The sequence below is a fragment of the Lutra lutra genome, chromosome 14, assembly GCF_902655055.1.
Source record: "Lutra lutra chromosome 14, mLutLut1.2, whole genome shotgun sequence".
Lineage (NCBI taxonomy): Eukaryota > Metazoa > Chordata > Mammalia > Carnivora > Mustelidae > Lutra > Lutra lutra.
Window position 1 is genome coordinate 79993645 of NC_062291.1, and position 15452 is coordinate 80009096.

A 15452-nucleotide genomic window follows, 5' to 3' on the forward strand; every position below is an offset into this window, starting at 1 on the left:
AGACATGGCCCCAGAGACTTTGGTGGGGGCGAGGTGCTAGCCACCGAAGATACTAGAGAGTAGCCCAGCGTGGCCTTGCCTAGCCCTGCGGGCAGGGAAGGAAAGGAAATGCCGCCTTCCCCAGTGCCCTCTCTCTGGGCCCCGCGTTTCCAGGCCCCCCAGCACCCAGCGGCACGGAGCCCCCACTGTGCCACCTGGGGCCTGCTCGTCTGTGTGGAAAGCCCGGGCTGCCATGCGGCTTCAGGATCTGCTGCCGCAGCTGCTGGTTTCCCAACAGTCGCTGTGGGGGCCTCGCGTCCTGCAGAGGGCGACGCGCTGACGGCCCCAGCTGACGGCCGCTCTTCTCTTGCAGGTGCGCCAAGGACAGCACCTACCGCTCCTACCCCCAGCCCTCGCCTCGCATCGCCCGCTTCCGGTTCAGCTCCTTCTTCTTCCTGAGGCGCTTCCCCTCCGTGTACCTGCGCTGCAAGATGGTGGTGTGCAGGGTCAACGACTACTCCTCCCGCTGCCGCAGGGGGTGCACCGTCAGGGCCAAGAGGGACGTGGGCTCCCACCAGGAGGTGGACGTCGTCCTGGGACCCATCCTGAAGCGGGACCCGCGCACTGAGAAGAGGGACCTGGCGACGAGCCAGCCCTCCCGCCCTTAGGCCCCAGAGTGGCAGGGACCCGGGATGTTTCTGTGGGCGTCGCGTCCCCCCTCCGATTGGACGTCCCCACGTGCCAGGCCTGCTGGGCCCCACAGGGCGACATGGAGTCCGCTAGATCGCTCCCCGCCTTCTTCCGGGGGTCCTGGTCTATGGGGGACCACGTGCGGTGCTTGGCCAAGAGAGTTCTGATCTGCGACACGGACACACTTGCCACCTTTATCCTCTGGCTCCTGAAGTCCCCGCACCTCACGCTCATTTTCTGTGGAACAAAGTCGTGACTATCTACCGGTTAGGACTGTTGGGGGAATGCAATAAAATAACGTTAGTTAAACTGCCTTCGTGTCTGCCTGGGTCAAGTTCTTGGGTGCGATGAACGGCGGGTCTTGGTACTATTGTTACCATCATTGATATCAACAACACGACACCAACGGTGACGTCAGTGCTCATGACAGTGATAACAAGAGGCCCCTGTGTCCCCAGGCAGGGCTGTGCGGATGCAGGCAGGATGGGTTTATCCAGCGGCTCGCAAGGCTGACATTTTGGGGGTCAGCCACGCCATCTCCTCATCTCCAACAGGGATTGCATTTCTCGCTCTGCTGTTTTCTTGTGGGTGTGGGCGAGGAAGGGTCCTCAGACTGAGACCCAGGGTTTCTGGTCTAGGTTAAGGACAGGTCAGCAGATGCAGTAGCACGGGGGACAGGGACGGGTAGCCGCGCTTTCCACAAACCCTCCTCTTGGTTATTGGGATCCACCGGTGGGGCGTCTTTGGTGGCTCTCTTTGTGTCGTGTATTCGGGCAGTGGGCGTGTCCAGCAGATTCTGGGCTCTTACCTCACGTTTGCACTCCTTGAAGGGCTATTATGTGCGGGGAGACAGCTAAATAAGCAGAAGGAGATCAAAATGCCTTCCCCTGTGGAGCTTACTTCCCACTGGAAGGGATGTAATTCAGAAATAAGTTGTGAGCATGGACCCCGCCATGGGGGCGGAGCTAGGGAGAGACACCGGAAAGGGTGACCGGTCGGGGGGGCTGACAGGGACGCTGCCCACTTCCCTCTCCTCCTTCCCCTTCCCATGGGCACTGCAGTAGCTCAGGGCCTGAGGACCTCTGGCCTGGGGTGCTTGTACCCATTTCCCAGCTATCTAAATGTCCCAAGTCTCCCTTCTCGTCCTTCTGGAACCTCTGGCCACGTTTGAGCTCCCAAAGCCTAGCTCTGACTTCCTGTCCAAAACCTTTCCTGGCTGACACTGGCTGACCAGACACTGAGATCCTTCTGGCCACCTTTGGCCTCTGGCCTCAGTTTCCTATCTGGCACCTCTCTGTCCCTTCTTTTTCCTCTCCTGTCACACAAATAATTCTGATTATCATCACCCAGACCACCATCCTCACTTGTCACTCCCCCCTCTCCACGGGGCTCATTCTGATTCCCACCCTCCTCTCCTTCCCAGACCTGCCATCGACTGATGTGGGAAAGCAGGCCAGCCCTTAGGGGACCTGCCACAGTCCTGCCGTCTCTGCTGGGCCCTTCATGGCGGTGGTGACCTTCACCTTGAGGATGAGCACCTCATGGCTAGTGGCTTGCCTCTGAATCCTCAGATGTGAAGCTGGGACAGTGCGCACGGGCTCAAACACCGACCCCACCTTTTCTGGAACCCATGTGAGAAAAGAAGACAGGAGAGCCCAGGGCTTGGTACCCCACAGGGCCCTAACTCTGTTTACCTTGTCACAGATGTCCGGTGAGCTGTGGCCACAGACAGATAAAGACTGGTTTTCCTGGAAACACAGGCTCAATGCTGGGGAAAACACATCAGGCAAGTTGGGGGAAAACACTGCATCTCCAGGGAGGAGCATCCAACTGGTAGGCAGGGCCAGATTTTCTGGCAGCTGTGCAGATGGGTAGAGGGGACAGCTTATAGATGCCAGATAGTGAATGACAAATATGCAGAGACGACTATGGGAGGAGCAGGAGACAGGGATAGAGATAGAGGCAGAAGGTGTGGCTGTGGGTGAGCGGGACATGGGGCCAGGCCCAGGGCTCCAGACAGAGATAGTAGGACAGGGCAGAGCCAGACAGAATCCCATGGCAGTAGGAGCCCACTGTCTGCGCCACAGCAGGGCCAGGTGGGAAGGACCCGGGCTCCTGTGATTTCCAGCCACTAAGACTGGTTTCCGGCCGGGTTGCTCACTCCCGGCCGTACACGAGGATGAGTCCAGGGCTTTCAAGCTTCAACTGCCTACCTGAACCCAGACAGTTAGATCGGAATCCCTACAGGTGGGCCTGACTGTGGTCATTTAAAATCTCCAGGTGGTTCCTAGGCAGCCAAGATTGAGAACCACTGGTGGAGGCGTCCTTTGGTCCCTCTGAAGAGGCCAGCTGGGGCCCTGCTCCTGAGAGGGCACAGAGGAGGGCAGAGGGCACAGAAGAAGGCCAAGGTCGCTGCTGTCCCCGAGGGAGAACTCTGGAGGCAGGCTTGCCCTCCCTGAGTGCCCAGGCACTTTCCCTCTGGAAACCTACTCAGTCTCATTCTACAGAGACCATCTTAAAGTAGCACTTCCCACAAGGACCTCATTCGACCAGCACCATTGCCGCAGCCTATCCTCTCAGAGAAAGCATGGCGTGGAGAGACGCTAGTTCAGCGTCTCTTGCCCGGGGGGGGGGGGGGGGGTCTTCAAACACAGAGTGAAATGCAATCCCCCGACAGCTGCGCTGGTCAGGTGTTATCACTGTCACCTGGCAGGGATGGGCACCGAGGCTCAGAGAGGTGAGAGAGCACAGAATCCAGGACGGGGTGGGGGCAGGCCAGGGGGGCTGCGGAGGCCAGCCCCATACTCCAAGTGCCGGGTTTTCCTCCCTCCTGTGCCCCCAGACCTAGGCACCAGCAGCCCAGGGACACTGGACTCACAGAGAGTTTGTCCTTCTGGCTGCACCTGACAAGGCTGTCTGCAGCTGGGTGGGGTGTGGGACCCATGATCCTTAAGGAAATTGGTGGCAAATGAGGGGCTCTCTGATGCTTGTGAGGTCCACACCCATCCACAGTGACCTCTCCCTGTGCGGGGGTGACCGTGCCTCAGACCAGCTCAGAGCCCACTCACTAACACTCAGCTCCTCCTCGGCAGAATGCGGACACCCCAGCCCTCTGCCCCAGGAGCCAGGAGAACAGCAAGACAATGCCACCTGTCCCGAGTTGTCTGAGTTGTCTCCTTCCCCTTCCTCGGGGACAGAGCCTGCCCTCCAGCCCCTCCCACGGGCACAGCCTCAACAGGCTCACACTCCTGCCATTCCACCTGTGAACACCAGAGGGTGACACAGCTGTGCCTTAAGTCCTTTTGCTTCTAGGGACCTTGTTACTTTGTTCCCTTTGAACGCTAGTGCTGGACCATTACGGGAATCGCTTCATATTTTTTGCTCTAATAAAGAACCCCAGAAAAGGGCTGCCTCTGCCTCCTCTCCCTACCTGTAAGAAAACAGAATCCTGTCTGGATCTCGAACAACAGAGAGGTGGGTATGTCCCGTTTTGCCCTGATTCCCATGGCAGCCTAAGGAGGCTAACCGGCAGCCCCCAGATTCTGCACCCCAGTCCTGTCCCTGGCTTAAGGGCCCTCAGAATGACCAGCACAGAGGTCTGCCCAAGAAAGAGGCTCCTTTCCAGATAGGTTTGATCAGGGCGGCTTCCCGTGCTTGCCACCCAGGGACAACCTCAGCTCATAGTTGCTCCAGGGGACCATGGGTTGGACCCGAGTTTCCTCTTGATTACTGCATTTCGCTGGGACATACAGTACCGGTGTGTGTGCACACGACCGCTGCCTGGCTGCATGCCAGGCGGAGAGAGGAAGTCAGCCCGGGGCAGCTGGCTGCAGTGGGGTGCTGCATTTTCAGAAATCTTGCAAATCTGCAATTAATCAGCGCCATTAGGAAAGATTAAATGGTAGGAACTTAATACGTTAGTACTTAGTAGTTAAATAAATTGCATCCAAAACAAAGGTACTTACACTCAAACTCATCCTTTTAAAATTATTCAACTCCATTCTGTTGTTATCTTTCCCTGAGGGGCTTTCTAGGATTGTATCTGGTGGAAACTGTACATACGGGGAGAGGCGGCAAGTCCCTTCCCAGCCCCGTGTTCAGTGATGCCGAGCTGATCCGGGAGACTGGCCAGAGTGGGAGGTCTGACATCACAGGTGTCAGGCTGTGTTTCACGACTATGCTCATTGCCGAATACTAAATATTTCCCAACCCATCATGCCCACATTCACCAGGAAAGGGACTCCGGGAGCTTGGAAACCCCTCTAGCAGTCTCCTCTGTGCTAAGATTCCTCCAACAGCATGACATCTTGGGAGAAGCACCTGCACTTCCGACAGTTTGGCATCTGAAGCTACTGGGTGAGGAGCGCCCTCAGAGCTTGCAGGGGCTCTGATGAAAGCAGGGCCCACGTGAAGCCCGGGGGGGCCCAGGTGGGCACCTGAGATGGGGCAGGGGCCCAAGTGCTGATTAGGACAGGTCAGGGACAGTGAGGCAGGAGCTGGGGTTTGTGGCACAGCAGACAGAGAGGCACACAGCACATGTCGCCATCCCTGAGCCTAGCTCCCCAGGCTCTCTCCTGTCCCTCTTTGTCAAGGGGAAAATTGGAAGCCTCCCAGCCCCAGCTTTGGCCTGAGGTTACTTGCAGTGACATTTCCATTTCTCTGGGACCCTAGCTTTGAGTGTAGCCAGGAAACTGTACCTTCCATGCTCTGAAATGAGGACCAACATGCCTGCCAATTCACAGACAAATATTTGTACCACGGACTGTTCCAGAAGTGGAAGCTCCAAGAGTGAATGAAGGAGTGCTATGTGGACATGATTTCTGAATTATGATGTTTCAGTGAAAGCCATGATAACATAACCAACACTCACCCAAAGGAGTTGAAACCTTCTGTTCACACCAAAACCTGCACACAGATGGTATAGTAGCTATATTCATGATGGCCAAAACTCAGAAGGAACCAAGACGTCCTGGGCAGGTGAATGGATAAACAGACTGTGCTCCATCAAGACAATGGGATATTATTCAGCGCTCAAAGGAATGAGCTATCGAGCCATGACAAGAAATGTGGAGGGAACCTCAGTGCACATTGCTAAGTAAAAGAGGCCAATTGGAAAAGATTACAGATTACATGATCCCAACTATGGGATTTTCCAGAAAGGGTAAAATGATGGAGACAGTAAAGATCAGTGGTTGCTAGGGATTGGGGAGGAGGGAGGAATGGACAGAGTACAGAGGATATTTAGGGCAAGGAAAATACTCTGTATGACATTCTAATGATGGATATATGTCATTGTACTTTTGTCCAAACCCATAGAATGTACACCACCCAGAATGAAGGCTAATGTAAACCATGGACTTCAGTTGATAATGGTGTTTCAGGGTAGATTCAACATTTAGGACAAATGGACCTTTCTGATGAGTCATGGTGATCCCAGGGGTAGATTGTTGCTCATGCAGCAGCAGGGGATAAACCTAAAACTGCTTTAAGAAAATACGCTTAAGAAAACACAAGTAATGCCAAAGATTTCCTTAAAAATACCTTTTTCATCCATGCATCAATTCTTTTGATTCAATAAATATTTCTTGAGCACCTTAACAAAATGGAATTAGTTAGCAAAAGTTTTCTGCTCCAAAAGTTCCAGATAGTTTTACAAGGAAATATCACTGTGTTCCATCATCTTCATTGTACCGGAAACATCTTAAAGGAAACAAAAAGGCTATCTAAATGATTTTACAAATATAGAACAATCTGATATAATTCTAATCCCATGTGACTAAAGGACAAGAACAGTACAGGGGAGGAAACTTTAGGCAATCTAGTTTATGACTGTAGATGGGAACAGAGGATTTAAAATAAAATCGAATAAGAGAGAATTTTCAGAAATTGAATTCAGTAGTGTACAAAACCTTCTTAAAAACTAAGGATTTATCCTAAGGATGCAAAGATATTTTGAATCAGAACACCTACTAATGTCATTTCTCATGTTAATAGGATAAGAACTAAAATTCAGGGGCGCCTGGGTGGCTCAGTCGGTTAAGCATCTGCCTTAGGCTCTGGTCATGGTCCCAGCGTCCTGGGATTGAGCCCCACGTCAGGTTCTCTGCTCAGCAGGGGGCCTGTTCCTCCCTCTCTCTCTGCCTGCCTCTCTGCCAACTTGTGATCTCTCTGTGTCAAATAAATAAATAAATAAAATCTTTTTTTAAAAAAAGAACTAAAATTCATATTGACACTTGAATGGGTTAGAAAGAAAAGTCAACAATATTCAATAGCTTTGAATGATGACAAAGAAAAAATCCTCTTACAAATTAGTCATTGAAAGGAACTATCTGAATGACAGAAAGTGCAACTACAAAAAACCTCCTTCAAATGTCGAATTCACCGTTGAAATTTTGGACGCAATTGCAATTCCATTACAATCAAGAGTGGTTGGAATGTCCGGCATGACCTTTACTCAACCTTATATTGGAGGCTGTAGTGACCGTGGCTTTCTTCCTCCACAAGAAAAAGACAAAGGGGTTTGAAAAATTGACAAAAAAGAACAGAAACTGTTCTTATTTTCAGCCAATATGGTAAACATGGAAAATCTAAGATCATCTACATCAAACTATAGACAAACAGAAAAGGAGATAAACAGAAAGAGCCAGACTCTTTTTTTTTTTTTAAGATTTTATTTATTTATTTGACAGAGAGAGATCACAAGTAGGCAGAGAGGCAGGCAGAGAGACAGGAGGAAGCAGGCTCCCCGCTGAGCAGAGAGCCCGACGAGGGACTCGATCCCAGGACTCCGAGATCATGACCTGAGCCGAAGGCAGCGGCTCAACCCACTGAGCCACCCAGGCCCCCCAAGAGCCAGACTCTTAACTAGAGAGAAAAAGCGGTGGCTCCCAGAGGGGATGGGGACGTAGATACAGGGGATTCAGAGTACACTGAGCATGGTGAGTGTTGAGACGCGTACAGAACTCTTGGGTCATAATGTTAAAAAATCATAGGAATATTTAGGTTAAGGTTGGGGGGTCCACATGTGAAAAGAAATAATGCTTCTGGTTACAATAATAAATTAGCATATCAGACTTCTATGGAATGAAGTGTTGAAAGATGTAAAAGAAAATGTGATGAAATGGGGAGACATAAATGTTAATGGCTCAACAGCTTTGATCCTATAAACATACCCACATCTTTCCAAGAAATCTACTGACTTAATACCTTCCAAACAAAATCAAATTTCCTAGTGTTTGACAAGATAATCCAAAGCTCATATGGAAGGACAAAGGGTCAAGAAGAGCCAAGACAATTTTAACAAGGAACAGAAATCACACAACGGAAGGGGAAAATGGACCTGCTGCTCATAAGGAGAGCTCTACAGCGCGGTCATTAGCCTACCAAGCTATTGCACAAGGAGAGGCAGCTAGACTGGTGGCAGAAGGACAATTGGAAGTCCACATAGAGCTGATGAAATTAGTATCTTCCCTTCTGCCATCCACAAATAATCGGTGACAATATAGCTGTTCATTAACGAGATTGTGGATAAGTGAATTTTAGATGGTTTGTGTAATGAAATATTTTACAGTGTTCAAATGAAGGATGGAGAGCTTTTTCTATCAACCTGGGTAATTATCAAAAAGTATGTAATATTGAGAACAGAAACATTTTTAGGGTAAAACCATGACCTAAACTTTCAAAGCAGTGACGGAATATTCCACAGTGTGTATGGATGCATCTGTACTAGTACTCTGATGGTATTGTGGTCTTTTGTGGCAATAGAATGACGGAATTCAAGCCGCAGACAGCCGTAGGCAGTCATGAATTTGATCTGAGGCACGATGTTCTTGATAGGACCTTTGAAAGTCCAGTCAGTAGAGCTGGATAGTATTTAAGTCATTAAGGGTGATTTTATGTAAACTTTCCAGATGGGTCTTTCCCAGCCATTACATTTTGACCTACATCCCAGATTATTCTTGATAGTCAGTGGGTTGGAGTTTCACACAGCTTTGCCTGGATTTTGGAGATTTTGGTGAGGCTCCAGATTGGAGGGACGCACATGCATACACACCTTAGGGCCTCCGAGGAGCTGAGGGGTTGACCAGGGAAGCTGGCTCTGTAAAAACTTGCCCAGGCTGCCTGGGTCTCCACACATGAGGAGCTGGGCCCAGTCGGCTCAGCATGGGGTCTCGAACAGAAAACAGCCTGGTCTTCTTTTCGCAAGACCCCCTGAAGGATGAGAGCTTGGCTTTCCGGTTCCAGGGACCTACAGGGATGCGGATGTTTTCAGATGCACGTGACACACATGCCAGCTGCAACTGCCTTGTACAACAAGGACAGGTGTTGACTCCTTTAGCTGTAAGTGAGTGGGGAGGTCTCAGGGCTGAGGTCCCCCAGGGGCTCAGGGCTGGCATCCCTGCCCTGCTCTGCTCTGCCTGCTGGTGGGTTGGCCTCCCTCTCGGCATGGCCCCGCGGGGACAGCAGCTGGCTCTCTCCTTCTGTGGCCACACTTTCCCTTCACCTCACTGTCCCATTGGGGTCCCAGGCTCATCCCTACACTGGTCACCCAGGAGCCAGGCCAGCTCCTGGTGACAACCACTTTCCCCACCACTGAGGCCAGGATTCAGAGCTGGGGCTCAGCCTTTCCCTGGGCCCATGGGACACATAGGGCAGGAATTGGAATCTGGATAAAACTGTGGTGCTCTGTTGACAAACACGGAGTCTCTGCAGGGGTGACTTCCACAGGGCCCACCAGACCCTGCCGCTCGGCCCCACACAGTAAAAGTCAGGACGCCGGGAAGGGGATGACATAACTGTGGGACATTATCAGGGGACAGTAGTTGGAAGCTCTGACTGGTGGGCGGCACTGAGGCCAGGGGTTTGTGAACAAGGTGGAGAAAGTCCTACAGTGTCATGGAGAAGGAGGGAAAAATCTGTTGAGGGGGGGTGGGCAGTGCCCCAGGAAGGACAGGGAAGGGGAGAAAACCGATTTGTTGGGGCTACTGGGGAATTAGGCGTAACATTTGGAGACAAAGCTCCAGAGACATGTAACTTAAATGTTTTTAAGTAACTTAAATATTTCCAACAGAGGACAGTGTGACTGAAGGTCCCTCAGACTTGGATTCCCAAGTGTACCCTGGAAAAGGAACTGGGCCTTCTTTTTTGCTCCAAGGCTGGCAAACCGAGCTTGGCTGCTGCTGGGGGAGGACAGCAGGCCTGACCCAGGGACCCTGGGCTGGGACAAAAGATGAAGGACGAGCCTCTCTCCAGTGTCGTCCTATTTGCTCCCTCGGGGCATTTACCCCGACATGGGGGCTGCATGGTCCACCCCACAGACCGGGCACAGGGAGCGTGTGAGTGCGGGGTACTCGTAAGGGGTATTTGGGAAGGAGTAAGACAGGAGAGTCCAGTGCGAAGGAGAACCTCACGGAGTTACGGCATTTCACACCGGCCAGAGCCCGGGCCCGACCCTCCGAAGGAGAACGAACGGACCCCGTGTCTTTTGCAACTTGGCTTCCTCTGTCTTTCCTCTGCTGGGAGGACATGAGCCCCGCTGGATTGCAGCAGTTTCCAGCTGTACCGTGGGAGGTACGATGCTCTTCACACTGTGAAGCCACGAGGGCCCTCTGAAAAGCAGATACGGGCTGGAAGGACAGGAAGCTTCTACATTCTGGAAGAAAAGGGATGCAGTAGCAACAGCAATAGGAAAATGGCCCGAAGATAGGGACAGATTTCCCACAAGAGCTGCAGGTGGCCTGGACACACAGGGAGATGCCGACCTCGCTGGACACTGGAGAAATGCACACGTTTAAAAATTGGCTCTTAGTTCTCCCGTATGTCACCAGCAAGACTTGTTGAGAGATTTGGGGAAATCTGGACTTGTTCCTGTTTCTGGAAAAGGGACACTCATGTTGTCTGAGTTGGCGTGTAAATCACTAATGCTCCTTGTTGGACAGTTTGGCCACCATGGCCTCTTCGGGGCAAATGACTGCCATTGTGTGGATAGACCCTGGTGTTTTTCTCCATTCTTGGGGGCATGGATATGGGGTTGTTGCTACTTTTGGCTCTTACAGTATTGCTGCCGTGAACATTCATGAGCCACTTCCGGTGGGGATGCGTGTTTTCGTTTCCTGGAATGTACACCTCGTGACGGTGCTGGGCCACGTGGTCCCTCTTGTGTGACCTCCTGAGAAGCTGCCAGACTTTCTTCCATAGGGGCCGTGCTGTGTGTCTGCAGTGGCGACACTGCCCCAGACTAACCATGGGTGTCTCTGTATTGGGCAGATCTACTAAATACAGACCTGTGTACACCTGTCATCCGTGAGGTCACACTCCCCCAGAGGCTGACCTGCCCCACACCGACTCCACCAGTGTGGACTCACACCCGGAGCTGCCACAGGGCTATTCGGGTGACTCTGCTCCAAGTGACCCACAGAGGGCTCTCAGTGACAATGGACAGTGAGGAGGTCCCTCCTCTTCTGGTTCTGCCACTGTCAGCCTCTGACCTTGGGCAAGTCTCCTGGTGTCTCTGTTCCTTACCTGTCCAGGCCAGCTGGCCTGCCTCCCCGGCAGGGCTCTGAGGCTCATGCGAGTGAACAGAGGAGGGAGAGCTCCGAGTTAACCCCAGGCAGGATGGCTTTCCACACAGGAGGAGGTGTTGGCCTGTGGCCAGCCTGGCTGTCTCATCCAGGACCACAGAGGGAGGCGACTCTGCCCATCACGTCTCAGTCTAGGTGAGAAAGACAGTGAACCTGGCTGAGGAAGACACGGGATGGTGGGCAGGTGCCCACGCTTACCCCTAGAACCTTTAGGGTTTTGAAGGGGTGGGGGTGGGAGGTTGGGGGAGCCAGGTGGGGAGTATTATGGAGGGCACGTATGGCATGGAGCACTGGGTGTGGTGCATAAACAATGAATTCTGTTATGCTGAAAAGAAATTAATAAAAATAAATAAATATATAAATAAATAAAATATTTAAAAAAAAAGATAATCCACAGATTCCAGATGTTAGAAGAAAAAAATAAATAAATGTTTATAAAAGAAATAAAAGGAAAAAAAAAAAAGAAGTGCTCCTGGGGCACTGCTGGCTTCACAGCAGAGGGAGGTCAGGGGATTAGATTTCAGGAGCCGCGTCTACATAACCACGGGCCTTCGGAGCCCACCCACCCGGGGCTGCTGCCAGGCCTGCGAGATGAGGCTCTTCAGCGCCCTCCCTTGGGTCTTGCTGCTCAGTGCAGGTAACCAGACCCAGCAGCCCCTTTCTCCTGGGGCTCTGTCCGCTCTCCTGCTCAGCTGACAGCCTTTGGGCCCTCTGCTTCCTGCCGCCGTAGAAGCCCCGTGGGTGACAGTCTGCCAGACACCCTCCTCCAACAACACGCCAGCCCTCGGCCTCAGCTAGAGGAGGAGGGGAGGAGCAGAAATAACCATGACCCCGGCTTGATGCCATCCTTCTGCTTGCACAATTCTGGGCTCTTCTGTCCCTCTCTTGACGCGTGTGTGCGGGCCTCCTTGTTCCTTCCTATCTGAAGCAAACTGGCCATGGGGTCTTTTGGGGGACCAGCCGTGGGCTCACCCCGGACTTGGCAGCGGTGAATCAGACCTGGCTTGGGCTGATGGTGTTCTCGGACATGTGACAGCAGGCAGGTGCTGGAGGAGGGGATCCTGGCTTGACCTGAGTCAGGGTGGGCATCCGTCAGGGAATCAGGGGCCTCTGGAGAGGCCCAAGCTTGTGGGTGTGTCTGCATGTGCCCCAAACAGGTGGGCATGGCAGCAACAGCTCCTTCAGGAATCAAAAGCAGAAAACAGCAGGTGCCAGCCAGGGCCCAAAGCCCTAAGGAGGCACAGTCACCAGCCCTACAAAGGCCTGGCCGTGGGGCTGCACTCAATGCCCAGAGAGACTTGCCCTGATCCTGGGTGCCAGGAGGAGAAGAGGGGCATCCATTTCACAGGAAACCACTGTATCTCCCTGGTTCTCTCTGTCTCCCCGTCTCTCCCTTGCCTGTCCCCTTTCTCTGCAGCTCCTCCTTCCATACTCTGCCTGCCTCTTCTGCTCTCTCTTGCCCTCATCCAGCCCCTCCCAGCCTGGCTAGTTCTCCCTCTGCTCCCTTGCTCCTAGTCCATATCGCCTGAAGGGCTGCCCCTGCCATGGAGCACTTTTTCCCGCTCTCCTGCCAAGACTTCTGCAGATACCAGTCTGCACCTCTGCCTGCCCTCTTCTGCCTAAATGTTATTGGTCCAGTTGGGGAGGCCTGTCTCCATCCTCACAGAGATAACTGGCAAGGTTCCTGCCCTTCAGCACAGTCCACAGGGCCTTCAAGCACAGATCATGAGAAACCAAAGAATCTGGTTGGAGGGGCTGATCTGATACACGTGGCCTTTTTGTCTCCCCGGGGTCAGGGGCGCACAAAAAGGCAGCTCCCAGGAAAAGAGGCAGGTGTCCAGGCTTGAAGGCAGGAACTCCAAAGTGCTGTGAGACCTTGCCTGAGTGGCCCAACCCGTCTGATCCTCAGCTGTAGGGGAGTCACACTCAGCAGGGCTGTCCTGAAGAGAGACAGAACCATGCAGGGCTTTTCCAAGTAAAGCTTCTATCAGTTAAAGGCAGCTCCTTCTGGAAATACGGAGCTACTCTGGTGATGAGTCATCTTAGAGCCAGAGGTGTTAATAGATTAAGTATGTTTGAGGAGTAGGGGAGAAACTTATTTTCTCTACCCTCTTAGGTTCTCTGGCTTGGCCCAAGATTCTACCCGACCTGAGGCTTTAGTGGGAGAGAAGAGTAGACATTTTTCTTAAATCTTTGTGCCTGTCCGTGAGGGCCTTCCCACACAGATGAAGACCCCAGGCAGTGGCCGGAGCAGCATGTTCATGCAGTTTGGACCTAAAAGGTCACCTGCGTCAAGCAAGGACCAAATAAAAGATGTGGGTAGGGGCTGGAGATTAGTGGTCCTGGGTCCATGTTGTCTAGGGAATAGTTTAAGAGCTGAGTTCAGTCAGGTGTACACAGACCCCAATCTATGGCCACCACAAGTGGTGAGGAGCAGGTACCTCTAGCCTTGGGACAGGGAGGCCACCATCCTCCTGAAAAAGTCCATGGATGCTCTTTAAGTAGAAGAGTGTGGATCAGAGCCCTTCCTGCCTCTGCTGTTTCTCAAGTGCCTTCAGCTCAGATCTGTCAATAGGCCAAAGTGGCAATGTTAGGGTGGCGTGTCCTGATTGCTACAAAGGGAAGCATGTTGCAAGGTCAAGACCTACAAATCTAGAGCAGAGAAGCTCATGGGAGATGTGGTCCAGTCCAGAGATGTCACTCAAAATGACAGGGAGGTTTTGGGGTTCTGAACTTGAGGCTTGTTTTCTGGAAAACCATGACTTAGATCTTTCCCAGGTTGAGTGAGTGGACACCCCGGGGGTCATGTGTACCTCCTGACACAGGGCCCCCACTGACCATGCAGCACTAGAACCCAGGAGGGACAGCTGGAGATGGACTCACAGTGTCCCATGTGCGAGAGACTCTAGAGCATTGTGGTGATAGCCAGTGTACCAAGGACAGCACTAAAATGGAGATTAGGAAGTGTGGTGAATGTCATACAAGGCTGACAGAGACAGGTACATTTGTGGAGTTGCTTGGCTGTGCTGGGACCTGAGCCATGCCATGCGTGGACTGCCCTCCAGACCCTTTTAGGCAGTTCTTGTTGACATCCCCATTTTTTTTTAAGATGAGTGGACTGAGGCTGATGGAGAGTAAGCAAGTTGCCCAACGCCATCAAGTCTTGTTCCCACAGGACTGTCACCCAGGCTGTTTGCATCCTAGGCTGTGCTGGGCTCCCCATGTCACATCGTGATGACAAGTCCCAGTGTAGGCCATCCGTGGGAGGCCAAGTGATTGTGATATCGTCTCCTGGATCCAAGCACTTAACCCAGTCTCCTGATACAGGGAACCTTCCATCAATCAAATGGTTCAGTTCTGCCAAGTAAAAAATATTATTCTTTTGGTTTACTCCAACATCAAAATGATCATTGGTCTCATTACAGGATTTACAGGAAATAGTCAGGTCACACTGGGGTGGCCAACTGTTGTTGTTTGTCCAGGACTGAGGGGCTCCTGGGAGAAGGGGCTTTCAGCCGGAAGCCAGAATCTCATGGATTATTTTTTCTTCTTCAGATTTTTTTTTCTATTTAAAACAGAACAAGACAGAGAGGGACAGAGCTAGAGAGAGAGAGAGAGAGAAAACAAGAGTGGGGGGAGGGGCAGAGGGAGAAGGAGAATTAGACTTCCCTGTGAGCAGGGAGCCTGTCGCAGAACTGGGTCCCAGGACCCCGAGATCATGTCCTGAGCCAAAGACTGATGCTTAACCGACTGAGCTACTCAGGAGCCCCAGACTTTCATGGATTGACCAGCAGAGGTGGTCGCCCTCCTCAGAACCCACTTCTCTGTTGTGGCCACAGTGGGAACATTCACTGGAGTGGAGTGGAATTGCCAATCAGGCAGAAATCTTCAGAATGGGCTCCTGGTTGAATGCTAATGCCAGTCCTTCTTTCTGCCCTTGCCTGGGTGGGACCAGGCTTGCCCCAGGGATGAGGAGGTGACAGTCTCCCCTCTCTGGGCTCAGCGCCATCCCTTGGCACCTGGATCCTCTTTCCAAGGGCCACATTTCCAATTCTTGAGCCTTGACTCCCAGTACCTTCCAGTTTTCATCTGTTTCTCTCTCTTTCAGCCACACTGCGTTCAGCTGCCAGGCCAGAAGGTAAGTGCAGATGGTGCTTTTCCCCTTTCTCTCCTCACACAGATATGGACTGGTGTGGAGTCCTA

General features: G+C 52.3%; 1 protein-coding gene across 9 annotated transcripts in view; it reads left to right on the forward strand.

Moving 5' to 3' along the window:
- Positions 1–983, forward strand: part of DMBT1 (deleted in malignant brain tumors 1) — an 84955-nt gene extending 83972 nt beyond the window's left edge. For all 9 annotated transcript variants that reach the window (XM_047702310.1, XM_047702309.1, XM_047702311.1 and 6 more), the window contains one exon: positions 353–983. In XM_047702310.1, the coding sequence (XP_047558266.1) occupies positions 353–647 (295 nt within the window). In that variant the 3' untranslated portion in view covers positions 648–983. The remainder of the gene's footprint in view (positions 1–352) is intronic.
- The last annotated feature ends 14469 nt before the right edge of the window (positions 984–15452 follow it).